Here is a 27,748-nt window from a genome sequence, read left to right on the forward strand (position 1 = left end):
GTGAGAGCTCTGAGTCTGCTAGGGCTGTTGACATGGCATCCAAGATGGTGGCGCCCAGCAGAAGTCTCAGGGCTTTTGGATGTCTACACAAGGGAGGCTTTTGCAGGTAACTAAGCCATTTAAGATAATGGGGTCTATTTACACAGCTGCCGTAGGCAGCTGAGTTAATGGCCGACCTGAAGTGAAGTGAGTCGAACACTGTTCGGCTATTCACTTCAGGCTGGTACGGCTGATTCCAGCCGTACATCGGCTTGCTTCACGTGGCTTCGGGTCGGTCGAACATGCTCACCATGTTCGGCCGATCCGAAGTGCAGAAGGAGTTCGACTCAGCCGATCCAACATCTGGATCGGCTGAGCCGAACCTCCGGCAGGCTACTCACAGCTGTTCGGCCTATTCTTAAAGATGCTGAACAGCAGTGAGTCAATAGCCAAACACCGCTGAGCGGCTTCGGCTCTGCTGTTCCGCTCGGTCCCTCAGAGGTACCAAGCTGAACAGAAAAAGAGTTAAAAAAAGGTAAAAAAAAGTAAATAGAAAACGATTGTGCGGAGCTAGCAGTGACAGGTAGCTCCACCCAATAGTTTCCTATTGTACGGCGGCTCTCGGCCGCCAAGGAGAGAAGCACTGCTGTGTCTTTTTTTTTCTTTATTCTGACACGAGCGATGTCAGAATAGAGAAAAAAAAAAAGAAATTTTCCACACAAAGGCACAATATTTAGCACTAAGAACTCCTGACTAACCACTGCCTGTGGCAAAACATGTAGTGCATAATTTACACTTGAGCACTTTTGATGGAAACCATGCAAAATAAAATATGAAGCTAAAAATGGAAAACTAGGTAAAAATTGGTGAATTTTTTTAGGGTGAAAGGAAAAAAAAATCTGGAATGAGATTAGGATATAAGATACATTGAGGGGAGAATATGAGAAACAAGAGATTTGAAAAAAAAATAAAGAGAGGAAACTGAGAATGAGAAACAGATTTACCAGACAGTAAAAAAGAGACTAGAAATTGATATAGTACCCCTATTAGCTAGAGAAAAGTTGCATGGCTTGCATTATTGATTTGGCAAAGTTGGTGAAGGGTGCAGACAGTAAATACAAATATTTATGTGAAGACATAAATGAACCAATAAAGGAAAATATTTTAATAAGAAATTTAAAATAATAGTGCGATAGTTGCCATTTGGCATCAATCTTTAAGTTAAATTATACTTACAACCTACCACAATGATCTGTTTATATAGAGAGGATCATAGTTATACATGGACAACATACCCTGTTGCAGGCCTCTACTACCTAAAAGAGGTTCAGTCAATGTGCAAACACAGAGATTTTTCAAAGGTGAGTAGCCAGTGTTTTAATAATGTCAGTGTTTCAACTGGCATTGCAATTATACCTTCCCTGTGTTCACTGATTAACTCAGCTTGTATGCATAATGTAAAACCAAAAGTCCCAATAACTTTTTTAACTTATATGCATATTTGTGTGTTTCATATATGGCTCAATTTTCTACAAAACATACAGTAAATATATATATATAATTATGCACATTTTCAAGATTTGTTTTTTCCCCTGGTGGATACCACGATGGCTAGATTTCACAGTGTACATGCATTTTCTTTTATACATCCTATATTATTATTATTATTACATAGTATTTATATATGTACTTTATGTACTTATGTACTTTATGTACTATATGTACTTTTCTAAGTGGATCTCAGCTGTGTTGTCTTAACTCAGAGTCCCAAGGGATGAAATAGACAGCAGATGGGATTAGGGCAGAGGGTTGAATGCATATGACAGCAAACGGTTCCTTTAGACTGGATAGAAGCTGTGAGCATTAGGAAGCGAGTCTTCCCCCTGAGAACCAACTTGCCACTAAAGAAAGTTGAAAACGAGCTCTCGGAGAAACACTATTAAAATAGTAGAAAAAATTGTATTGTGCAGATGATGTGCTGCTGTGTGTTTATTTGGATGCTAATCGGTTTGGCATCAGGGACCTGGGCAGCAGACCTACTACTCCCCAATGTGTTTCAGTTCATTTATTGACAATCTAGGTAAAAATAAATTAAATACATCATCTTAAAAAAACATTCAAAAACAAAATAACTGCATCGAAATTCTGACAAGGGAATCCCTGGCTTTTATGAAGCATATTTACAAGAGGTGAACATTTACATTTTAGACTATTTTTAAAACTGCTTCAGGCAATATCCTCATTCTTTTTTACTATTCTTTGAGAAATAATACTCCAATCAAACTATAACCTTATCAGCTTCATAAGACAGTGCAAGACAGTACTTATTATTACACTCCTTAGCAAAATCATGGCAGCAAGTTGTCCATTGCCCAAAATATCTCAAAAAATTCAACAAGCATGTCACAATACCAGTTTGATGGGTTAACATCGCCGGTCATGACAAACTTTGATGGAAAGCAATTAAGCAAAATCTATTTTTTATATTTATTTTTAAGTATTTATAAGGTCTACTGATGAGTACATTGGTTTGTCGGACCTGGATTTGAAGTCAATGAGGTCAAACTGAAGCTTGTGAAATGTGCATCATTAATTTTGTTCCACTGTGTAGCTTGTAAAGAGCCAATTTTCAGGCTTAATACAACCATCCAACTTCTAAACAACATCCCATAAGAACTTCCCAAGTAACTTGAGAAGTGATTTTGACAAGTGTAAAACTTTTCATTGAATCTATGTGTGTAAAATATTCATTAAATATATGTTAAAATAATTGTAAGTGATGCTACTCTATGTCCAATCCTCTTTGCATCAAATCCCCATTTTTTTCTTTGCCCATTAGTTAAGATTACAAACCAGACAGGCATTGAGAGTACTTGCACTGGCTTTTGAAATGGCAAAAAACAGGTGTTACTAACACAGCTTCATGTATGCAGTCTCCTATACAGAGGTGCTGAATGGGGTAAGTGATTAGACAGCACATAAAAGGTCAGACAGAGGTCAGACACATGTCAGGAGTTGAGACTCCCTAGAGAAATAATTGTACCCACAGAGAACTTGAAACTCATTCTTTTGTTTAATTGGTTATATTGTAGAAGGGGGCATTGAGACAAAGCAATGGCTGGATAGACAGGAAAAAAATATATTTTATAACTGGGGAGTGATTATAGTGACCATTTGTGCACACCTACAGAGAAATACAAAAATTGTGTAAATAGATAATAGGCTTCCCAAATACCTACGGTAAACATGTCTGTTTACAGTACATAACAAGGCTTACTTGAGTTCCACAAACGTTTTTTTATGATAACTAGCCCACTGGTATAAGTTCTTGTTTATCATGAAACTAATAACAGGTAATTTAAAAGAAAGAAATATGAAATCTGATTGGTTGTTATTTGTTTTTCCAGCACTACTCTTTGCACAGTAGGCCAGCTGTCAGTGATACACATGGTAACCCCTTATGAAAAATCTATTCATACCTCTTTTAATATGATGAATAGATTTCTAGCAAACATAATCACTAATTTTGTAGTACATATATTACCACAGTCACACTGAAATCTACATGAATTGCTATGATACGTCTGTGTGGTACAGACATTCTTTATTATATTATTTGCTGTGTAATAGGATATTTGTTTTAGCCTGTGAAACTTGGATTATTTGGATACTTTGTTTTTCTAGTGTGACATTAGCACCCTTAACTATCCAAGTTGCATTTATCTTGTGCAGAACATTCTGTAACACATAAACATTCCTTCATAATTGCATATTACTTAAAAGGGAACTATGGGGAAAGTGTTTTCCCCCTTAGTTCTCTTAAGGGTCACGAGAGGACATATACTAGCATCCTCCTGTGACTCAAAGCTCAGTATATCGCGAGCTAAAGCTTGCCGTATACTGAGACCACCGCAGCCAGAACGGATCCCGGCAATGCTGTCGAGATCCACCCAGATGCATGAATGACAGCTGGCTCTGCCTATCTAGAGGCAGAGCCAGCTATGCCACCCCTCCCCCATCCATTCCTCCAGTCAAGGCTGGAGGATCAGAGCAGGGAGGGGGGAATCCCTGCGGGGAGCGGTGACTGACAGTCACCGCTCTCTGCCGGGAGATGATTGAGAAGTATGCGTTCGCTCACTTCCCGATCTATTGAGCCAACGTGTGACAGTTTCATTGTTGATTTTCACTCACCTCATAGATCTCCTTTAAGAACAATTGCACTTGGTATAAAATAACTTTCACTCTTCTACAAATAACATATATGTACGATAGATAGATAGATAGATAGATAGATAGATAGATAGATAGATAGATAGATAGATAGATAGATAGATAGAGATGTAGGGGTTGATTTACTAAAGGTAAATAGGTTGTTCACATTGTAAGGAAATTTGCACTTTTAAAGGCAATTTTCCCTTTAGCTTGGTGAAATCTAATTTTGCAAATAATACCCAATCATGTTTAAGAAAAATGTTAAAAACAGTATTTTTGCTTCCATATGATTGGGGGATAGAAGTCAGCAGAGCTTCACCTCACTCACTTAGCTAAGGTAAAACGTCCCCTGCGAAGTACGGTACAAATTCCCTAGCAAAGTGAAAAGCCTATTTGCTTTTAGTGAAACAACCGCATACTCTCCAAGTGCCCCAAATGTGGTGGAAATCTTAGCTGAGGGACCCTAACAGAGATGGCGCATAAATTACAAAATGTAGCAAAACTAAGATCAGGGTTTTGGCATGCTGGTTATTATACTTAGTATGTTCCATCTCTTTTCTTTTTTCATTTGCATTTATTTGTTTATTTTTATTATTACCATAGCTGCATTTAACAGGCTTGTGCCTATAGAGGACAGAGGTGCAATGCATTCTTTTCCTGTATATCTATAGTTAAAGCTGAACTCTAGGCAAATATAAAGGGCACAAATAATGCAGCTCTGTAGTTATGAATACATAACTAAATATATATATTTTCATGCAAGCAAAGTAAATACCTGAATTTGACCTGGTATCAGCCTGTTGCAATCCCTGGAGCTGGAGTGTGAGAATAAGAAGCAGTACAATAAGCCAATCAGTTCATGTGCTGAGCAGAAGCATGCAGATAGTAGGAGAGAATAGAGTAATTGAGACATGAGTTCATCACTATGCTGCTTCTCATTTCACTGTCCAGCCACAGTTGGCTTACTGTTACACCGATCCCTCTCTCCCCCTCTGCTGCAGCGGTCTAAAGTCTGTGAGTCATCATGTTCTATACACGGTGTATAGGATGTGAGGACACAATGGACATTCCATCGATGCAAAGGAGGACAAGACAGACTGGAGGGAGCACTGTCACAGCCGGCTCCATGGATCAGGTTAGTATAACCTGTTTTCCTCCCTAGACCAAAATGAGGACTTCACTTTTGCAGTGCGGCAGGTGGACACACTGCACGGGCTAATAAACAAATTCCCTGGAGTTCTGCTTTAAACTCAGGACATCTAGTGGCAGAAGAAAGAACTGTGGGGGCAATCTCTTGATTGAAAGTGACTGTTGCACCAAAACTGTTTTTGTTATTTTATCTTCTAATGGGCTATTCATTTTTTATCTTGATATTTTTGGCTGGAGTTCATCTTTAATATGTTTTTTCCCTGCCATTATTATAAATGCAGGAACATGTTATATGTAAAAGAGATGATACTGGCAGGGGGATGATGCTTATGTCACTCCAGTCTGTGTGTTTTTAAGCACCAGTGATGAAAATGCGAGCTGTTGGGAGTTATGTGTGCACTAAACCACCAATATAATGTATGGAAATGTACAGTATGTACTGTGAATCGGGAAAGAGGTGACTGACTTTCAGTCCCAGAAGCCTATAATATATTATTGTTGTTTTAACAAAATGACAAATTGTTATGACACACTGTATGGTGCTGCTGTCTCTGAACTCCTTGCTTATCTGTGGTTCCCCACTGACACGTTTGTTTCTCTGCCCTTCAATGCCTTCGTGATACACTCTAATAGAAATACTTGGCACATGTTTGTTACCTGGGGGAATAATAGAATTATTTGCTTTGGCAAAAGAACATAACATATGGTTTTGTTTTACATTCAGCTCTGCCAGTTGTGCAAAGTTGCTTGGAAGCTGTACAGTGTATATGGCTTCAGAGACAATGTCCACATTTAAGCTGTCTATGGCCCATCCATTTACGGTTGACTGTACATTGAAAGTCGTATTAGAATACAGTTGAAATATTAAGAATGAAATATTAAGAATCTGCTTAAAATGTCTTGTCAGAAACCCTTTGAAGTTAAGGTCTAATTTCCTCAACAGATGGGACCTATTTGTTTTCCTACTACCTAGAACTCATTTGCTAAAATCATTTTCATATAGTTACTCAAATAATGTCATGACAAAAAAAATGTAGCAGTGCTTTTTTTTTTTTAAAGAACATCAAAGAGTTAGTGCTCTGTTTATGAGCAATACATGGTAGGTTTTGTCTTACTCTTGGCTCTCGATGGTGTTTAAATAATAGCTAGGACATTAATAATGAGCATTACATGTAGTAAATATTACATGAACCTTCTGGCATGTGAACAGTATGAAATGTTTTTCACTTACTAGCTAAGATTAACCTCAATAAATATTATTAGTATTGTTTTAATAGTAAATATTGAAATTCTCCACTAAATGAGCAAATAGTAATGTAACATTTGATGAACTCCAGACAAAATGTAAAATAAGTCTGTGAGCTGCTATGCCATCCAGTAAACTGTACTGTGCCTAAATTACAATGCCTATGCAATTTAAACTTTAGGGAACAATTTGCAGTACCATTTGCCCTACGAAGACCCTGAGAATGTTCTTTCTGTGTGAACAGAGGAAAAACAAATGTTCTTTGTATATTTTCTTTTCAGATTGAATGTAATGTAATACCACATTATGGCACAATCTCCCTAGCTCCATCTAGTGAGCATAATGCAGTATTACATTACATTTGACTTGGAAAGAAAATAAACAAAGAATGCTCATGTTTTCTATTTGCACGAAACAAACATTCTCAGAGTTTTGCAGGATGAATGGTTCTGCAAGTTGTTTATAAATAGACCCCTTAGTGTTATATATTCTAGTTGATCTAGCAGATAGTTTTTGGGTGGTACTGCATGACAGTTCAGCGTCCCCTGGTTACCAAGGAATGTTGGTAACCATATGTTGGATCGGCTGAGTCGAACTCATTCTGCACTTTGGTCAGCATGTTCGGCCAACCCGAAGCCATGCGCAGCAAGCCGATGTACGGCTGATTTCAGCCGATATACGGCTGAAATCAGCTGTACAAGTCTGAAGTGAATAGCCGAACAGCGTTTGGCTCACTTCACTTCGGGTCGGTTATTCATTCGGCTGCCTTTGGCAGCTTTGTGAATAACCCTCTTAGTTGTTTTTTTTTTATGAGGGAAACAAAAAATGTAGATGGTTCTTTCCCCACACAATCTCATAGATAGGAGACACATGGCTACCAGCAAGTTGTAAACCTTTTTTATTGGACCCAATGTATAATTCTAAATCGTGTACAGTCACAATAGAAAAACATAAATGGGTATTATTGGGTAAATGGGTATATGCACACATTATCAATACAATCAAGGCCATTCAATGTCAGTCTTTGAAAAATGACATGTTAAAAATCTTGACAGAAAACAATTGTGAAGAAAAAGACTAAATGGATATAAAATATGCAGATTAGCACAGTTAATATATCATTTGTTGTTCATACACAATACAATCCAGCAATTTGGACTAAGAGCTGCCAATAACACAAAACTCTCACTAGAAATAAAAGATATCAAGGAAGGATCATGCTCCTAGCTAGATAAAGATTTGGACATGGCTTGAAACGTTACTTGTAAATTGCAAGAGCTTGCATGTTTTGTACTACTGAATGAAATAAAGTGAAAGAGCTTACCTATTTAAAGACCTAGGTGTGGATGTGGAATGCTTTTGTATGCCATTTTTTTCTGAATGGCAACCCTACACACATTTCTCAATGCTACGCATGGCATCGCACTAATGTGCATTGCGGTGTGCTTTCAGGGCGGGTACAATAGCTAGTTTGCTATTGGCTATTGCAAATTGAAATAGCCAATAGGAATCTAGCAATGCATTCCTATGGTGAAATTTTTTATTTTTTTTTCTATTCTGACATGGCTCCATGTCAGAATAATAAAAAAAAAGCAGTGTTGCTCTCCTTGGCGGCCGGGAGCGGGAGACTCCCGGAGCGCCAGGGAGAGTTAGGCTGTCTGGAGATCAGTGTCCCTGGTTAGCTGGTAACTAGGGACGCTGATCTCTCTGCAAGTGGCCGTAGCCAGCCGTAAGATCACGGCTGGCTCCGCCCAGCTGTCAGAAGCACGCTGTCGGTCGGCCAATGGCCGGCCGCTCGCCCAGCTTTGGCTTTCAGTGCGGCTCAGCCGAGCTGAGGCATATGCCTCCGACACGACTGAGCCGCTCGGCCAAGTTCGGGAGCTGTACGGGCTATAGTGAATAGCCCGTACAGCAGCCCTTAGGTTCAACTGACCTGAAGGGGTCCTGGGGCCGAAGCTAGGCGAAGGATCGGCTGAAGCTACGGCTAGATCCTTCGGCAGCTTCGTGAATAGACCCCATCATTTCTTTAACACCTTCTCTGCCAACTAACCTCTTCTGTACCTGGTGTTCTGAGAACCTCTTTTTTTGCTAAAATGGGCAATCAAATGAAGCAAATCAAATCAAATCAAATGGGCAATCAATCAAATGAAATATTGCACAATGTTTATCTTACCCAAGTGTTGAGAGATTTTATGCTCTTCTAATATCTGCTTGGGTCTCCTCCTTCAGTCCAAGAATATATTAGTATGTACTTGGCTTTCATTCAATCTGATTCCACAGTCTATGTGCCTATATGACCATCTCAGGGACATTAGAATGAAAGATTGGGGGAAGGGATTGGGGTGAATGGTCTATATAATCTGAGGTTGAATGTTTTGACTATATAGAGGATAGGGGAAGAATAGATTTTTTTCCTAAAAATGTTAGTACCCTACATGTACAAATGTACAATGCATTTAAATATTTGTACCTTGGAAGATAAATAAAAGCTGGATGCATAGACAAAAAGCTGTATTAAAAGCACTGAGAAAGAGCAGTGTGTTATTTAATTCTTATTAAAATAAATCTATGATTAAACAGAGTTACATGGCATTTTAGATGCTTTGTGGCCAATCTTTTATGTGTCCCTAAATGTAGGTCGTTTGCAAAAAAATAATTTTTAATAATGGATAAACTTCATGAAATACAGAATAATTGAGGATATTGTGTGTCCATAAAAGGTGTATAGAAGACCAATGAAACAAGCAGATATTTCAATAAAATAATTTCATGGCATTTACTTAGGTTTTGATCAAGTAGTAATTCTTTCCTGAATGGAGGCACAGACTGCTTTTAATTTTGTCTGTAGACTTGCCTGCTATAAAAAACACAATAGTATATCTGTGCATAATATATACAGCATTCAAGAGTTGTTTATCTCAATAGACTATAGTAATCAAAAGTAATGAACCTATTATGTGCAGGACCTTGGAGAGCGTCGGATGGCAGTAAAAGTGTGGCACATAAAAGGTTTATTAAAGGAAATTAAAGTCCATCATTGCCACACCTGCTCCCCTATTATAAGTCTATGGCAGGTCAGTGCCTTCAATCACAACTCAGCAGCAGAGAATAGATAATGCTTCACATTACAATTGCTTCCACAAAGAGGAAGTTGTTCATCTTTAGTGTGCACACAACTTACTAGCACAAAGCATTAAATAAAAACAAAAGACCATCTTAAAAACTGCTGCAGTGTGTGCTACTGCACCCTGTATTTGCTTGCTTCTAAAGTTACATTTTGCTCAGTTTGTTAACCCAAGATCACCAAATATATTCTCATTCTATATAACCTTTATATGAAATCTGTTAAAAAGGCATGCTCTACTTTTATTTACACTTTTTGATAATATTTGGATAATATTGGGAATAAAACAAATTGTATAATATAACACAATAACAGCAATTGCACAATAGCAAGAGAGCAGTACGGTAGAATATGTTATATAACATAAATTAACATTCACGGCATTATTATGCTTCTATATGTTGATATGTTTCATTTTGTTTAATTATTTATTTTTGCAATAACTCCTCCATCTATATTCGGGCAACTCCTGCTCGTCAGAAACTATCTCTGCCACTTATGTTTCTCTATGTTTGCCCAATCAGAAGCTGAAGTCTTAGAATTAATTGCAACAGTGCCTGCTGGTAAATCTAAAATTGTAGCCTATCTGATCTGTTATTTTAGCAGCGTTTAAATGCCATTATTGCTGGTGAAACCAGTCTGCCGGATGATATAGAAAACAGGATCCTGCTGTTGTTTGAAGACATTTTGCATTGATAGATGCAAAGGTTTTGATGACAATTTTTAGATAGTTGACATAAGGCAAAGAGCAATGTTGTACAGCAATCTGCAGCAACATTAGTGGATAGTGCAAAGTGTAATGATGTGCAGTAAACAATGAAACCAAAGAATCTGTAGACTGCACTTAATGTTTTAGCTAGTTTAGGACTCAACACAACTCACTCACCTCAACCAAAGCTTATTGCATGTACATTTTTTTTAATACACAGAACTTTGATAATTATTGATAAACTTTGACAGATGAGTGGGTGTGATAGTGTTCTTTACTACATTGATGTTATTATTTAAAGGGTCATTCCACGCTACAGTGATTTTTTAGATATAGGTGGAACCTGATGGACTGAGTGAGACCATGGCTTCTTATATGTATGCCTGGCCCAAGAGCAAGAACTATCTGCCATAATTACTGCAGTTTACACTTCATTCATAAAATGCAGGCCCCTGTATATTGCCTGTTCCTGTCCTTCTTAAGAGATTTGGATATTCTCAGCCACCTTTGCACATATCCTTTTGAAATGTCCATAATAAAAATAAATTAAACAATAGGGAGAGTACTAACCCCAGCAGGTGTGTAGAGCTCTCACCAACAGAGTCTCTGACCAACAGAGTCTACCAAAAACTAAAATATCAGGTTTAGGTGGATTGACCCTTGAAATGAGAATGATATATCATGTTAATTCAATAAATAATGTATGAATTCTTTTTAGATGGCTGTAGATGGAGAAGACACGCATCTATGCATACTCTCAAAAGAAATTAAAGGTATGTTGCAATGTTTATACAAGGTCAAAGATCTGTTTATCAATGTATAATTAACCTTTAAAAGTCAGCTCAACTAAATACCTGATAAAACTAGAACAAAACTGTTTGTATTTATTTTGCTTTTGCCAGAACAAAAACAAACACACGGTTTGCAACCGCACAAATATTACCGACATTAGAGGTAGTCTCTGCATTCTGTGACATCATTTGCACTGTCTCCCAGGGATCTTTTTATAAAGCACAGCAGAGTCCAAAGCAAGTGGTGCGCCATTCAAATGGAGGGAAATAAAAAAGTCAGAAGAGGGAGAGTCCAGTCAGTGATTTGTTAAAGTTATTTGACCAGCCTATCCCTCAATTATCAAAGTGACACTAAACTCAAAAGTTGAATCTTAAAAATGCATTCAGGTATCTTAACTATTAACAAAAATGTATCGTATTGTGCATCACTCGGTTGTAAATCCTCAAATCATCTCTGAATTCATGCTGACACTGACCTTCCTTCTGGAGGATGGCTACTTTTTTTTCCCATGGTCCCTGTGTGTGTGTTTTAAAGTAACCACTGCTCCAAGCTCACTCCCGTGATGGACTATAATCTCAGTCAAATGAGTAAACTAAATGTGAGATTGTAGTCCATCACGCGAGTGAGCTTGGAGCGGTGGCTACTTTACAACACAACAGGGACCATGGACAACAAAAGTAACCACCCAAATACAAGAAAAGTAGCCACCCAATTCAGAGATAATTTGAGGATCTACAGATGAGTGATGCACAAATAAGTTACATTTGTGTTAATAGTTAAGGTACTTGAAACCATTTTTAAGATTTAAGTTTGAATTTAGTATCATTTTAGCAGCAGTGGGAATTTCCATGGGACCCCACAGGCTCTATACATGGATCTGCATTTTATAAATGAAGTGTAAACTGCAGGCCACAGTGTTAGAGTAATACTGTGGTGTTCAGCGGTGAACAAATTGTGATATACACTCACCATTTTAAATTTGGCCTCATTGTGTGATTCTACTTCCACTTTCCATTGTGTGACTCTTTTTCAGCTGTTACACAGACTCTCTTTTCAGGCCTAATTAGGACCATCTCAAATGGTGGTAATTTCCTCTGACAGACACAGCACACCGTACTTTACAGAAGTGTGTAGTGGTGTAAATTGAGTTTACATAAAATTAGGTACATTTATTACAGTGTGGTGAAGTAAGCATGCATTTACTTCAAACATTCAATTCCAAAGAAGCTTAATTTCTTTCCCTGCACCTTATTGGTTGTTTGATGTGAAAACAGGCTCATCTTATATAACTTCTATGCTTTGGTAAATCAGGACCGGAATTAGTTTACCTGCATATTTCAGTAGGGTTTGTTTAGTAAAAGTTTGTAGACTGTTCACACAGCCAAGTGAATGTTTGCTCAGAAAGGTGTATCTTTTTTCTACAAAGTGAATACTCACCTATCTTGATAAATACATTTTTTTCACTTTGATGATGTTTAAGTACAAAATGATGTTTAAGTTAAAAAAAAAAAACAAACAAACAAGAAAAAACAAGATTTTTTTCTTGCATGTGATTGGATAATTGAAGTGAACAAAGCTTCAATTTATTCAGTAACTTTATGCAAACATTCACTTTGCTAAGTGAACAGTCTCTACTTTTTCAGTAAATCAACCCCATTGAGCCTTTAGCAGTTATGAGATTTTTAAATAGAGCTAAGTGAAAAAAACATAAAGCACAAGTACTGAATGAAGTGTTCTCTGGCATTGCATCCAATTCAGATGTCAGCATCAAGCATAAATTGCCCGTACTCATGTATTTACTTAGGTCAAAATCTGAGTGCTTTTGCTTTAGGTGAGCCTTTTAAATCAGAATTTACCTTATTTAGCCAATCAAGTAATAGGTGTTTTATTGAATTCATCCTTAACAGGATGTTAAACCATTGTGCCACTGTGGGTCTATGGGCTCTTATGCACCATACACTGTATGCTTGCACATAATGGCAGACTTACCTCTTAGACCCCTTTCACATGAGCGGTCCACTCAGGTCCGCCTTTCAGTTTTTCAGTGGGACCCAATCGGACACTCTTTGGAAGTCTATGGGCAGCCAACGAGCGTACGTTTAAACCTGGTTAGCTCTGGCTCCGGCTCATTCTGTTAAAACAGACAGATCATTAAACCATTTTGATGGACCGTATCATGCCAGACTGGAGGTAATCTGATGAAAACGGACACATGTCCATTTACATCAGATTCCCTATAGACTTGCATGGGGTCCGGCACTTTCGGTTTATGGACAAAAAACTGTACGGATACAGATGTCACAGCTGTGGCATCCGATCCACGCCACCCTGATCAGAAGAGGATCTGTTGACATTTCCTCTCCTGATTGGCCAGTGTAAAAGGGGCCTTAGAGTGCCCTCATCGAGCAATAGGAGGTTCACACTCCCCTTTCTTGGTTGAGTCTTAAGTCTGTCTCCATTGGACAGTCATAGATGATATGGCGTGCACACTGCAGTTATATTCTCCTGGCACTCGGCTTTAGCTCCAAGCGTCTGTAAGATGCACATATGTGACAGTCAGTTTACTGTGAAAGGAGAAATATGGCCTAACCCTTTTTGGGCATTGTTCTCTTCAGGGTTACAGGACGACATATACTAATGTCCCCCCGTGACCCAACACTTAATATATAGCGGGCTATTGCCTGCTATATGCTGAGAGCGCAGAGTTGCACCGCAGCCGGGACTGATCCCGACAATACCGTTGAGATCCACCACACTGGCTGATTGACAGCTGGCTCTGCTGTTCCTCCAGTCAGCCCTAGATAATTGGAGAGGGGAGGGGGAATCTCTGCAGGGAGAGGATCGAGAAGTCAGCGATCGACTTCCCGATCAAAAGAGCTGACCTGTTACAGCTTCAGTGTTACATCTCGGCTTTAATTATGGGGATGAATGTTTTTCACTCACCCCATAATTCTCCTTAATGAAAAAATTGATGGCAGGAAGCGTAAGATTTTTATTGGCAGAAGTGAAACACAGAGAGGGGAATTTTTCAAAACTGGAGCACACAAAATCTGAAGCAGCTGTGCATGGCAACCAATCAGCCTCTCTTCAGTTTGTTCAGTTAAGATTTGAAAATTAAAGAGCGAAGCTGATTGGTTGTCATGAACAGCTGCTCTAGATTTTGTCTGCTGATGTTTTGATACATTCCCCTCAATGTCTATTCTACCATTAACCATATTTTATTCAAGAATGGGAAATGTTTACCCAGGAACTGTGCCACTTCAGAAAGATTCCAAATGAGAAGTAATTACAAAAAAAAAAAGAGTACATAAATGAAAGTTGCCATATTTGTTTGTATGCAGTATGTGAGTTCTGAGGAAGTTATGTCAATAGAAGTTATACTGAATGGGGGGAATTTATCAAAACTAAAGTAGACAGAATCTGGAGCAGTTGCCCATGGCAACCATGCAGCTTCTCTCTTCAGTTTTAGAGGTAAGATTTGAAAATGAAAGATAGAAGCTGATTGGTTGTCATGCACAGCGGCTCCAGATTTTGTCTGCTCCGGTCTTGATAAATTCCCCTCAATGTGTTCAACTTCACTTCTATGAACATTGTATATACTGTAAACTAGGAATCACAGAATGGCATCTTTCAACTGAAGTTTCTCACATAGGTATTTTGCTCTATGATAGATTATCCCTAAGTCACAGGACACAACATGAAGCATAATAGCCACTTTGTTTTTTCCCTCTATGCTCCAGAGTAAAAGGCACAATTCTGTAAAGTTAATCAATTTGCAAATGAGTGTCAATGTCACACTTCAACGGGTGCAGTGGCTTCATCTGAACGCCGACACCTGGCATTCCTTCTGCAGAAATCTGTAGGTTCTTGCCCCAGGAATCCCAGAAGTCTTCATGTGAACAGATCCTTAGTTGTCTTTGTATGTTGTAGTATTAACATTACTCTTCACTGGAAGTCAATGATTTGGAGGGTTCTTTACTTTTGCCTCTATACTGTAAGCATTATGGGCACACCTACCTACAGAATAAGGCCATAAAGTGAATCTGAAATGCCAGAGAACCAGACACACACTTGTCACCTTAACTGCAAAAGGCTAAATATGAAATATATATTTGCAATATGTATAGTTAGCTGATTAAAAGTAAAAAAAGAGGAAAGAGTGTCATTTACTCTGTGTTCAACATAACTTCATAAAAGAATTTTAAAAAATGTCAGTAAATGTATAAATTATCCATGTATTTGAAGCTGAAATGTATTTTTTTAAGTGTGGATTGCAGAAAAGCCTGTGCCAAAGGTTGCACTAATCAGTTCCCAGTGTGAATGCAAGCTTCCAGTTTATCACCGGCTGCATGTGGAGAGGGGGGTCACTGTTTTATTCATCTGCCTTGCTTCCACTGATTTGTTTATTATCCACAACACAAAGGAGCAAAACACTGTCTGAAATGAACTTCATGTCCGACTACAGATTTAAAACCTTGTGGAGAGTGCTTTTATTTGCACACAGTACTTTGTATAATATAACAGACAGTTAAAAAGACAGTATAACAACACGGCATGTTTGTATACTAAATATGTGCTCACTGAAATACACTCTGCTATCTTGTTAAAAAAAAGTCAGACTAGGATCTTGGACTTTAACAAGAAACATATTCCATCAATTCAGTGCCATGTAGTTAGGGCCGGATTCCACACAAGGCCACCAAGGCCTCGGGGAGGCAGGGAGCAGAGGGGCGGCAGCGGTGTGGAGTCCCCCAACTCCTGAAACATGCAGTTCCGGGCGCGGGGCAGTAAGTTGCTCTCTACATCTAGTCCTGCTTTGGGAAGGCAGGACTAAATGTAGTGTGAGGAAGCAAGTCTCAAACCATTCTCAAATGATGCACCTTTGCGAGCAATGAAATTGTTAGTCATCATAAAGCTTAAAGCAGAACTCTTGGCAAATATATTACATGGGTTAAGTGCTTGTTTTGCTTAGGGAGCTAAAATAACAGAGATATACTCACCTGAACTGTGATCCCGGCTGCTCTTAGATTGGTCCCTTCATCCTCACTCCCCCTACAGTCCAATGTGAGTCATCATGTTCTATACACAGTGTATAGGACATGAGGATGCTGAGGGACATACCATTGCTGGACTGGAGGGGGAGTGAGGCTGAAGGGACCAGTCTAGGAACCAGCTGGGATAATGGTTCCTGTGAGTATATCTTTGTTATTTTAGCTCCCTAGGCAAAATGAGCACTTAACCCTTGCAACAGAGAAGTAGCCCTATTGCAAGGGTCATGATTTTACTTGCCCAGGGTTCTTCTTTAAAAAAGCTTGAAGCCAATTTCTAGCCAAAACATTCAATTCAATTTTGAAAAGAACAAGGAAATGCCATTTTGAATAGAACAAATCTTCCGGGAAGAATTTTAATTAAAACGGGAAGATTTGCCCTCACTTCCAGTCAGGGTTGGAAGTAATGGTAAATCTCTCCTTTGGGAAACAGACAAAAACATATTTATTCTAAACTAAAGAAGGGTTAGACAATGTCGGATAATGTTTTCATTGCTGCCTCTCCTTTCCTGTCCTGATGGCAACCGTTTGTTCCCACTACCGTCATAACAGGGACAGCAAGTGAGGGAAAATCTCCCCGATAGGGTCATAGGCAAAAATAAAAACCTGACAGAAGTTTTTTATTTAATATTTTTATTGACTTTATAGAGGACGTAGGTAACCAGGGAAAAATGCATTTCAATCAAATGAAAAGAAACTGGAATGTAATGTAGCAGTTAACTTACTGAAGATATACATTGTTGCAGCTAGGCCTTGTCTTTTGGTAGAAGTAGGAATGCACCGATACCGGTTTTCCGGTATTGAGTACAAGTACCGATATTTTTTTTGGTACTCACTGATTCTGAGTACCGATATCGGTGCCCTGTGCCCCGATTATCAGGAAGTCGGGCGGCGGACCATGACCCATCGCCTGGCTTCCTGATTACCTAGGAAGCCAAAGTTCTATGGAAAGAACACCGTCTTCACTTGCCAAGGCTGCCTGACTATCTGACAAACCAGGAAGCCTGCCGCCTGGCTTCCTGATTGGCTAGGAAGCCAGCTTCACTTGCTGCTAAGCAGCGTGGCTTCCTGACCAATCAGAAAGCTGGGAGGCAAGTCATTATATGCCAGGCTGACTAGCAACAAGTGAAGCTGGCTTCCTAGCCAATCAGGAAGCCAGACGACACGTCATGACCAGCCTCCCTGCTTCCTCATTGGCTAGGAAGCTGGCTTCACTTGTTCCTCGGCAGCCTGGCATCCTGACTAATTAGGAAGCTGGGAGGCAGGTCATTATGTGCTGCTCGACTTCCTGATTGGTTAGGAAGCCAGGCTGACTAGCAACAAGTGAAGCCAGCTTTCCAGCCAATCAGGAAACTGGGAGGCAGGTCATAACCCGGTGCCCGGCTTGCTGATTGGAAAGGAACCCGGCTCCATGCTCCATTGACACTGCCGGTCAGAGGGAGATCTCCAATCAATCAATCAATCAATCAATCAATTAGCCTGCACCTGTAAGTTAAAAATGAAAGTTAAATAAAGGAAATAAAAAAATGAAAGTTAATGCCTGATTGGCTGCTATAGCCAAACAAAATTAAATCCTTTGCTCTAGCATTTATGAATCATTCCCAGAGTAAGTCCCAGTTGTGTGTTTGCATAAGAAATGCCTTGAAGTCACTGTTTAACTAAGACTTGCCATTTTGCTTTTGCTTGTTATTAGTGACATTGCTCCATTTGTGTGTACAAAAATAGTAAACTTGAGCACTACAGAATTACGCTAGCTAATGATACTTATGTGCCTACAGCGTTTCATGCTAGTGTTATCCTGAATTATCTTTACGCTGCGCTGCAGCCGGGGGTTAAAATGAAACTGGCTTGCTCATTTATTATCTACACGGAGTGTGTTTCCGCAAGTGTCGCTGTTATAACAACATGAATAATTTTTAAACCACCTGTTGGCTCTGTCAATATGTTGTGTACCCTTGTGTGGGCAGGTATTGATAAACACCAGCTTTCATCTTTCTCAGATCATTTTAATGCTAACAAGAGCAAAGCTTTCTCACCACATGTCCTAGAAAAAAAAAAAATTGCAGGCATTAAAATATGAGATTTTAGCAATGCTAATAAGCAAGCACTTTCATAGCAATCCCTGGTTATTTACTTAATGTGTTCAAGCAGTCATTTATGTCTTAAAAGTATCACAGAAGCCTCTGTGTTTGACAAAGACTTTGACTTACTCTCATTTCTGTTTATTCAACAGTAGAAGAAGACTCGTTAGCACAAGAACTCAGGTAAAAGAAATAAAACAAAACATTTTTTAAAGCAGACGTGTCACAGTATTTTTGAAGGATAACCCCATTATAATGTCAGGACAAATGGATCCTTTTCTGTGATAAAAATATTCTTCATGATGTCCCCATGCATTTAACAGACTCATCCGGAGAATTGTTGTTCCTGTGTGTGGCCATCAGATATACTGTAAGAGAGTGGATACACTGCTTTCCTGTTGCAAGGATAGTTGGTAAAAAGTGTTACATATATAACCTGCCAAAGGATTTATATTTCTGTACATCCATTCCAGAGAATTACACAATTCTGCCACACAGCACAGTGTTGTCTGACATAACAGCAGAACTGGCCTTTTTCTGCTGCAGTTAAGAAACAATTACAAGTCTCCACTTCCCCCAGTTTGTGGCTGGACAGTGAAAGGAGAAGCAGCAGACTGATCATCTGTCATCTCTCTGATAGGTATGCAGTAGTGCTGGATCATTAGGAATAAGAATAGTTTTTTAATGTAAATTTTAAAAAAAAGTGGGGGGGGGGGGAGGTTAAGGTCCTAGACTGCTGCATATCTGGTCATGTTGGGGGAAAACACTCATCAGAAGATGAAATCCTGGGTGTGTGGTTAAGAGCGTGTATTAAAATATGGTCATCTCATTTGAAGGTTCATATTTGAATGCAAATGTCAGATGTAGCCAATGCGTTTTGGTGAAATTGGACACTTCTTCAGGGTTTAAGCAACAACATGTAATGTTATTGAGAAGGACCACACTTTGTAGTCTGGATGGCGGGACGGTAAGTCAGTGTGACTTGATTGCAGTGAGTACAGCTAAATCCCCAAAGATCCAGTCAGCTGGTCTTCACTGCAAACAGCTCACACTGACTCTCAGCCCTAATCCTGCGCCAATTTGGGCTACAAAGGACAGTTCTTCACAATTATATTACATATTGTTGCTCATGCCGTGAAGAAGGAGGTGCCCAATTCCCCTGAAACACGTTGGCTGTATCTGACATTTCTGTTCCAAACACCAATCCAAATGAGCCTTCAAGCGTGATGATCATTTTATAAAAGGCGATCCTAACCACAAATCCCGGAACTTTCATCTCTCTGTCACTCTGCTCCCATCGTATCGGCATGTCTCTTGTTAGCATATGCGCACTGCAACAGAGCTGACATGGTCCATGTGCAGCTTTTCCCTCTTCCAATCTAAGCCCTGCAAGCGTTACCAATACCAGTTCAAGTTACCGACGCAAGAGATACCAAGTTAAATGTAGGTACTTACACTAGTTTCCTTTACAAACAACACATTTAATGATGTGTTAATGTTAATGAATGCAGAGCTATATTCATTTGTGCTGTATATATCTTCCTGGAGTTCTGTTTATGTGATTTCAGTATAGTTATATAGAGACTTTAATTTCAACAGTCATTTTCAATCTTTTTAAATCTGCATCTTTCATTAAAATAATGCCTGTGAGCCTGCCATAAGGGTCTATATCAGGGGTGTCCAAACTGTGGCCCTCCAGCTGTTCTGGAACTAGAAATCCCATGCGGCATTGCAAGATTCTCCCAGCCACAGGCATGACTCCTATAGACAGATGCATCATGGGATTTGTACTTTCTACACAGCTGGAGGGCCAGAGTTTGCCCACCGCTGGTCTATATTCTGCCACTTCCTGTTTTAAAGTGACAACTGTCTCTCAGTTGCATTTCTGTGTTGTTACCTTTTCACATGTGCCCCTGGTTGAGACTGGATAGCTGATGCTGAAGTAAGTGCCTGCAGACAAGAAGTAGTTGGAAGAGGGCAGAGGAGATCAATAGTGCCTAGATACAAAAAGGTTGAAAAAAACGTGAAAACAGTATTTTACAATAAAATAACATTGTAATTGTTTATGATTAAGCAAACTAAATAAAGGAAATTTTCTTATATGGGACTCCCAAGCTTTTGGTTTACGGCAGGGGCACACACTTTCAGCACTCCAGATGTTTTGGAACTACAAGCCCCATGAGGCATTGCAAGACTCTGACAGCCACAGGCATAGTTCCACCACAACTGAAATCCCAAGGTTGCCTACCCCGCTTTATGGTTTAAATCTACTTTAAACAACTATAGTAGAATTTCCATGGTAACAGGGAGTGTGGATTAAATATGAGTTTAATTATATAATTATTTTACAATTTTTATCCCATACTAGTTTTAAGACCCATTTCAGATGGGTGGTCTGATCAGGTCCACCTGTCAGTGTTTCAGGCGAACCTGATTATGCCCAATGTAAGTCTATGGGCAGCCGGATTTAAACAGATGGGTGTCCATTTACATTTGGTTGCCCACGCCTCTGGCAAGGTCTAGAACAACAAATGGAACAGTGTTACTTTTTACCAGACTTGATTGTGCTGGATCGGGGGTAATCTGATGTCCATTTACATGTAATTCCCCATAGACTGATATGGGGTCCGGTCATTTCAGTTTCCCTCCATTGCAAGATCGAGGAAAAAACTGGGCAAACAGGGATGTCACAGTGGTGACATCCAATCCGTACTGCCCCGATCAGGATGAGATCCGTGTACAGGTCCTCTTCTGATCGGATAGTGTGAAAGGGGCCTAAAGCAGGAAAACATGACCTAGCAGTTAGCGTCCATAACTTCACATGAAAGATAATTTAGATATATTACTGCAAAACTGTTCCTTTTTTACTTTTCCTTCAATGAAGGTATCTTGATAAATGCTGATTCCTCATTAGAAATGTTTCATTAGATGTTTGTTTGTTTTTTATAACCTGCATTCTTTTTTCACATTAGCCATTTCTTCAAGAGTGTTAATATTAATTGAAGCATTTCTTAACAGTATTCAAATGATATACAGTTTTATAATAAATGCTAAAAAATATTTATTTTAACAAATTGTACAATATTTTTCTAACAAGTATATATTTGTTTTATGTGAGGGCTATAGAGATTGTCTGACCTAGTCCTCAAGGATTTGCAGACAAGATGTTCTCAGTGGATTTGGATTCCATAGCTACCAAACGGGGGATTAACAGATAAACATGGGTATTTATCATGTTAAAACAACATTTATGGTATTAAGCCATAAAGATAGCAGTTTTGTCATGTTACTTAAATATAAAATGCATCTATAAATAACCACAAGAAATAAGAAAATAAAAAAGTGTCTGCACATATAATATCTCGCATAAATAAGTAAATGTAAAAACCCAATGTTATACATAATAATATACCATAATCATAACTTTTTTTCTCCAAATTCACAAAACAAGTAATTTAAATAGACCGATCAGTGTTTAAATTGTAGATACCCCACTTTATTCAGGCTTGTGTTAATATTGCTGCTAAGAATGTGAGGTTACTCTAAATCCTTTGTCAGGTAACGATGTGCTAACAGCAAGTAGATTACTGAACAAGTCCCAATATCATTTCCAGGTGGACTCAAATTCACCATTTTATGTGTAGAAAATGACTACAAATTGAATCTTGCTGTTCAGCATCATCCTGTTTACATGACAAGGCTGGGGGATATTAATATTCCATACTCCATGTGGTTGCTACACTTCCATATATATAACTTTAACACCAGACAGATGTTGCAAAGATTTAAAAGAAAAATTATATTTGGTATGCCGGGTCGACTTTCCAAATCATGTGATATAAGCCAACTGGTGTTCATACTATGGATTTTAAAATAACACAACAAAAATAGATAAATAATAATAAAACAATACAATAAAATATATGAAGATTAACTTAATTATATATCAATAAAATGCCTATTTCATCTGCACATGATTGGCTAATTGAAGCAAATCTTCACACATTTTAGTAAATCAGCCTCACTGTGTAGGGTGTAGACTTCCATCACAATGCTCTACAGAGGCTTAGGGGTCTATTCACAAAGCTGCCGAGGGCAGCCGAGTGAATGACCGATCTGAAGTGAAGTGAGCCGAACACCGTTAGGCTATTCACTTCAGGCTGGTACGGCTGATTTCAGCCGATATACGGCTGAAATCAGCCGTACATCGGCTTGCTTCGTGTGGCTTCGGATCAGCCGAACATGCTCAGCATGTTCGGCTGATCCGAAGCCACACGAAGCAAGCCGATGTACGGCTGATTTCAGCCGATATACGGCTGAAATCAGCCGTACATCGGCTTGCTTCGTGTGGCTTCGGATCAGCCGAACATGCTCAGCATGTTCGGCTGATCCGAAGCCACACGAAGCAAGCCGATGTACGGCTGATTTCAGCCGATATACGGCTGAAATCAGCCGTACATCGGCTTGCTTCGTGTGGCTTCGGATCAGCCGAACATGCTCAGCATGTTCGGCTGATCCGAAGCCACACGAAGCAAGCCGATGTACGGCTGATTTCAGCCGATATACGGCTGAAATCAGCCGTACATCGGCTTGCTTCGTGTGGCTTCGGATCAGCCGAACATGCTCAGCATGTTCGGCTGATCCGAAGCCACACGAAGCAAGCCGATGTACGGCTGATTTCAGCCGATATACGGCTGAAATCAGCCGTACATCGGCTTGCTTCGTGTGGCTTCGGATCAGCCGAACATGCTCAGCATGTTCGGCTGATCCGAAGCCACACGAAGCAAGCCGATGTACGGCTGATTTCAGCCGATATACGGCTGAAATCAGCCGTACATCGGCTTGCTTCGTGTGGCTTCGGATCAGCCGAACATGCTCAGCATGTTCGGCTGATCCGAAGCCACACGAAGCAAGCCGATGTACGGCTGATTTCAGCCGATATACGGCTGAAATCAGCCGTACATCGGCTTGCTTCGTGTGGCTTCGGATCAGCCGAACATGCTCAGCATGTTCGGCTGATCCGAAGCCACACGAAGCAAGCCGATGTACGGCTGATTTCAGCCGATATACGGCTGAAATCAGCCGTACCAGCCTGAAGTGAATAGCCTAACGGTGTTCGGCTCACTTCACTTCAGATCGGTCATTCACTCGGCTGCCCTCGGCAGCTTTGTGAATAGACCCCTTAGTAACATGCACAATGCCTTACTTCTGATGTAATATTGCACAGGTTTCCATAAGATCGCTTTAGTGTTCCATATGAGCTCACAGAGTTGTACATCCTTGAACAGCCATCCAGCACATCCTTTTTATTGACAATTACTATGAATGCTTAGGTTATGGGCCCACTATATGAGCCAACATTGGGTCCAACTAAAAAACAAGCCAGTATTTACTGATTATTTAATTCAATCCATTATTCCACTGGGCTCCATATGTTGTGATGATATTACTTTTCCCCATGTTATCAGATGTTCTTGCTGCTGTTGTTTTTGTTAACCTCCAACCAGAAGAGAGCTATGGTCCACTTGGAGAACTCACTATCGTTTTCCCTATTACACTCCATATAGGGGTCTATTCACAAAGCTGCCGAAGGATCTAGCCATAGCTTCAGCTGATCCTTCGGCTAGCTTCGACCCCAGGACCCCTTCAGTTCAGTAGAACCGAAGGGCTGCTGTACGGGCTATTCACTAAAGCCCATACAGCTCCCGAAGTTGGCCGAGGGGCTCAGTCGAGCCAAAGGCATATGCTTTGGCTCGACTGAGCCAAAGTGAAAGCCGAAGCTGGCCAAAAGGCCAGCCATTGGCCGGCCGACAGCCTGCTACTGACTGCTGGGTGGAGCCAGCCGTCATCTGACAGTTGGCTACGGCCACTTGCACAGAAAGATCTCCAGACAGCCCAACTCTCCCGGATGCTCCAGGAGTCTCCCGCTATTAGATATGGTGTTTTTTTCTTTTTATTCTGAAGGCAGCAGAACTGCCCGGCCAATAGAAAACAGTGGGCGGAGCTAGCTGTCACTGCTCGCTCCGCCCAGTTGTTTTCTATTTTATTTTTTTTCTACTTTTAAACTGTTTTTCTATTCTGCTCGGTACCACAGGGGTACCGAGCAGAATAGCCGAGCCGAATGCCCTTTGGCATCTATGAGAATAGGCCGAACAGCATCGAGTAGCCTGCCGGAGGTTCGGCTCAGCCGATCCAAATGTTGGATCGGCTGAGTCAAACTCAAAACAAGGCCAGGACTAGAGGAATATGATCTTTGACAACCAGTAAGTAAGACAATTATTATACTTTGTAATAATAATCAGTATTAGTCAGGACCCAGTTTTTACAAAACAAGGTAAAATAATATATTATTTATTTTCAAAGGTGAGTCTTCTGTCTCCTTTTGTAAATTCTTTATTAGGTAAAAACATTTTTAAAGTCATCAAAAACTATGTTGTTTGACATTTACTCTCCCAATACTTCTCCTTTAAAGGGCATCAATGAAGATCTTTGGGGTCTATTCACGAAGCTGCCGAGGGCAGCCGAGTGAATGACCGATCTGAAGTGAAGTGAGCCGAACACCGTTCGGCTATTCACTTCAGGCTGAATATCTAAGGATGTAAGTGAAAAAAACAGTTCAACAGTTCATCAACCAAATAACCAGCAAGGGAGTGATTATAGGAGGGTAAAGTTACCTCAATTATATTAAACAAATTTGGACTCTAAAAACTGATTCTAACTTTTTGAAAGAGCATGAATACATACAGTTTTGCCTTTTTTTTATTTCTAACTTTGATGGGGAAATAAGTATTATTTAAAAATACAACTGTACAAGTATGCACACTCAAATGTATTGACTATAATGATTCCAAAATATTGTCATATTATAAATTTGTTTTACACAAAAACATTCCAAGAATTAAACTAGAATCTCAGTTTTTTTTGTATTTGCTATGCATCAAGATTAGCAAAAGAAAACATTTCCTTATCCTGTGTTTTCTTGGCTCAATGTTGAACATCATGGATTAACATGTTCTTATTTAGAACTAAGTATTTGATTTTCAAATATGCTTTATTTAAAATGCAATTTGCTGCAGGCAGGAATAGACTTCTGCACAGATTAAAACCAAATGTTGAATTCCAACAATATAAATAGGATAATTATAATGAACTTTGTAATCCTCAAAATATTAATCACTCAGATTTATCAATATCTAAATGTTTCTGTTCTAGTGCTTACAATTGCACTATGTCAAAGAAGAGGAAATTTCAAGAGCAGGGTTCCACAGCTCCAGTCAACAAAAGAAAGTCACTGTTAATGAAACCCCAGCACTATAACCCTAGTGAAGAGTTGGATGAAGACTGTGAGGATAAGTCTGAGTTTGTGAGCTTTAAATTCATGAAGAAGAAATGTTGTACTACTACAGGTAGGTAGGCAATGATGTGCGGATATGTGTGCCATGTAAAATGATTGGAAAATGTTGAAAAATAGCATATATAATGTCAATATAAAAAAGGTATATGGGTGATTTACAAAAACAAATCAAAATTACTGCTCAGGATAGAAGTAGATAGAAAAAAAAAAAAAAAACAATGCATACCCCTTTGAAAATAACCAAGTATACCACTGTATTACTATGTAATTGTTTATCCTGGCAAAACATTTTTTTGTAGTTTTATCTGGAACTTTAAAAAGCAGAAAGTAATGTAGAGAAAGGCTTGTTTCTCACTGTGTCCCTGTTGCATTATTTCCCTCATTTCCTCTTTGCTAAAACCATTTTCAGCAGGACAGGAAATGAGGGTAAATTTCTCTAATGGAGACATGAATAGCAGTAAAAGCCCAACGGGGGATCTAATCTGTCCCCACTCTATACAATACTAAAAAAAAAACATTTTTGGCTTGACATACACTTTAAAATTCTGCAGTAATTTAAGGAAATAGGTATGTGAGCACAGATAAAAATGAGAACTTTACAAAAAATTTGTAAGAAAAGGTGCTGATTATAAACGTTATGAAAAAGAGGAATAAAACTGTCTAGAAAAATATATCAGTGATTTACACACACATACACACACACACAACTAACTACACCGTTAAATATAATATAAAAAAGAAATACATCTATCTACCAACTCAAAGGAAGATTACTTAAAATAAAGTGACTCTGTGGATAGAATAAAAAAAGTTTAAAAAAGCAATCCTGCAAAGAAGATAGTTTATACTTAACTTTACCACCACCCACAGCACCAAGCACTGCAATACTGAAGAGATACCAATGCCAAAATAATCTTCAGAATTTGACATTTCTAGGAGTGTTAGATTCCTAGTCCTTAACTGCTTTCTGTGGTTCTTCCGTAAGGCCCCTACATGACTATATGACACAAAGACATGGGGGCCATGGGATTGAACTGCTGAGCACACTGGGGGCCAGACTTCCAACACTCCTGGAAGTGTTGCATTCTAAAGATTTTTTAAGCACCAGTAAGTCTTTAAAATGGCAAAGTCTGGTGGTGTGGATGGCGGGAGATTTTTTTTTACATTTTCATTCTAGGGACAGAGTGGCTTCACGTTAGGTAAATGGCAGTGGGGGAACTACGTATTAACTGTCTTCTTTGCAGAAGAAGTGCTTTCCCCATGCAGGAAACACATTTGCTTTAAGCATGGTTCCCAACAGGTGAGCATCAAATACTCACCTTTCTGCTCCGTTAACCCACCAAGTACAGAGTAAATACCAGCTACTTCTATTTATGATGGAGACTACAATCCAATGGGCAAATGTGACATGTGACAATGCTGGTATTTGGTGATTGGCCCAGTGCTGCTACATTTACTGATAATGCCTTTTGGGTGTACAAGAATATTTGCCCAACTGAAGGACAACAAAAGTTTAAATCTTTAGTCAGCAATCAGTGGTCATACCATGTTTAAACTAGCTAAAAGATAAGCTTTTTGGGGGTTTTGGGACCTAAGGCTCATAAGGTATACATTTAGCAGGCTATGTTTGATCCTTAACTGTGGCATTGAAGCGGACTAGTTATCACACTGTGAAGCAAGGTTTTTTTCTTCTATCTATTTACACAACGTTATGTATTTTAGGTAGTTGTGCTATGGTAACAGGACTTGCTTATGATGTTTCCACTTAGTCTATCATTGGTCCACCATGAGATGAGAATGATATAAGCAGTCATTTGTATACTGTGTTCAGTTCAACTCTCCAACTAGGTTCTATATTAGCATTCAAATTAAAATGTAATTCTTTGATACCATAATATGTCAGCAATCTATTGAAATTTTATAAATTATGTATTTGTGTCAAACTGTGTTTTCCATTAATTATTGTAATATGAAAAATAAATGTATTTCTGATGTGGGAAGCTAAGTGTATAATTGTAAAAATAGAGTCAAGTCCAATAGTAAGCCACAATTTT

General features: G+C 39.2%; 1 protein-coding gene across 1 annotated transcript in view; it reads left to right on the forward strand.

Annotated features, from left to right (window-relative positions):
* ST18 (ST18, C2H2C-type zinc finger) overlaps positions 1 to 27,748 on the forward strand; it is a 166,136-nt gene that overhangs the window by 46,931 nt on the left and 91,457 nt on the right. The window contains exons 2-4 of the mRNA XM_018564203.1: positions 11,138 to 11,192; positions 18,493 to 18,523; positions 25,553 to 25,746. Coding sequence (XP_018419705.1) covers positions 11,138 to 11,192; positions 18,493 to 18,523; positions 25,553 to 25,746 — 280 coding nt within the window. The remainder of the gene's footprint in view (positions 1 to 11,137; positions 11,193 to 18,492; positions 18,524 to 25,552; positions 25,747 to 27,748) is intronic.

Source organism: Nanorana parkeri, unplaced genomic scaffold (genome assembly GCF_000935625.1).
Source record: "Nanorana parkeri isolate BGI_ZX_2015 unplaced genomic scaffold, ASM93562v1 scaffold735, whole genome shotgun sequence".
NCBI lineage: Eukaryota > Metazoa > Chordata > Amphibia > Anura > Dicroglossidae > Nanorana > Nanorana parkeri.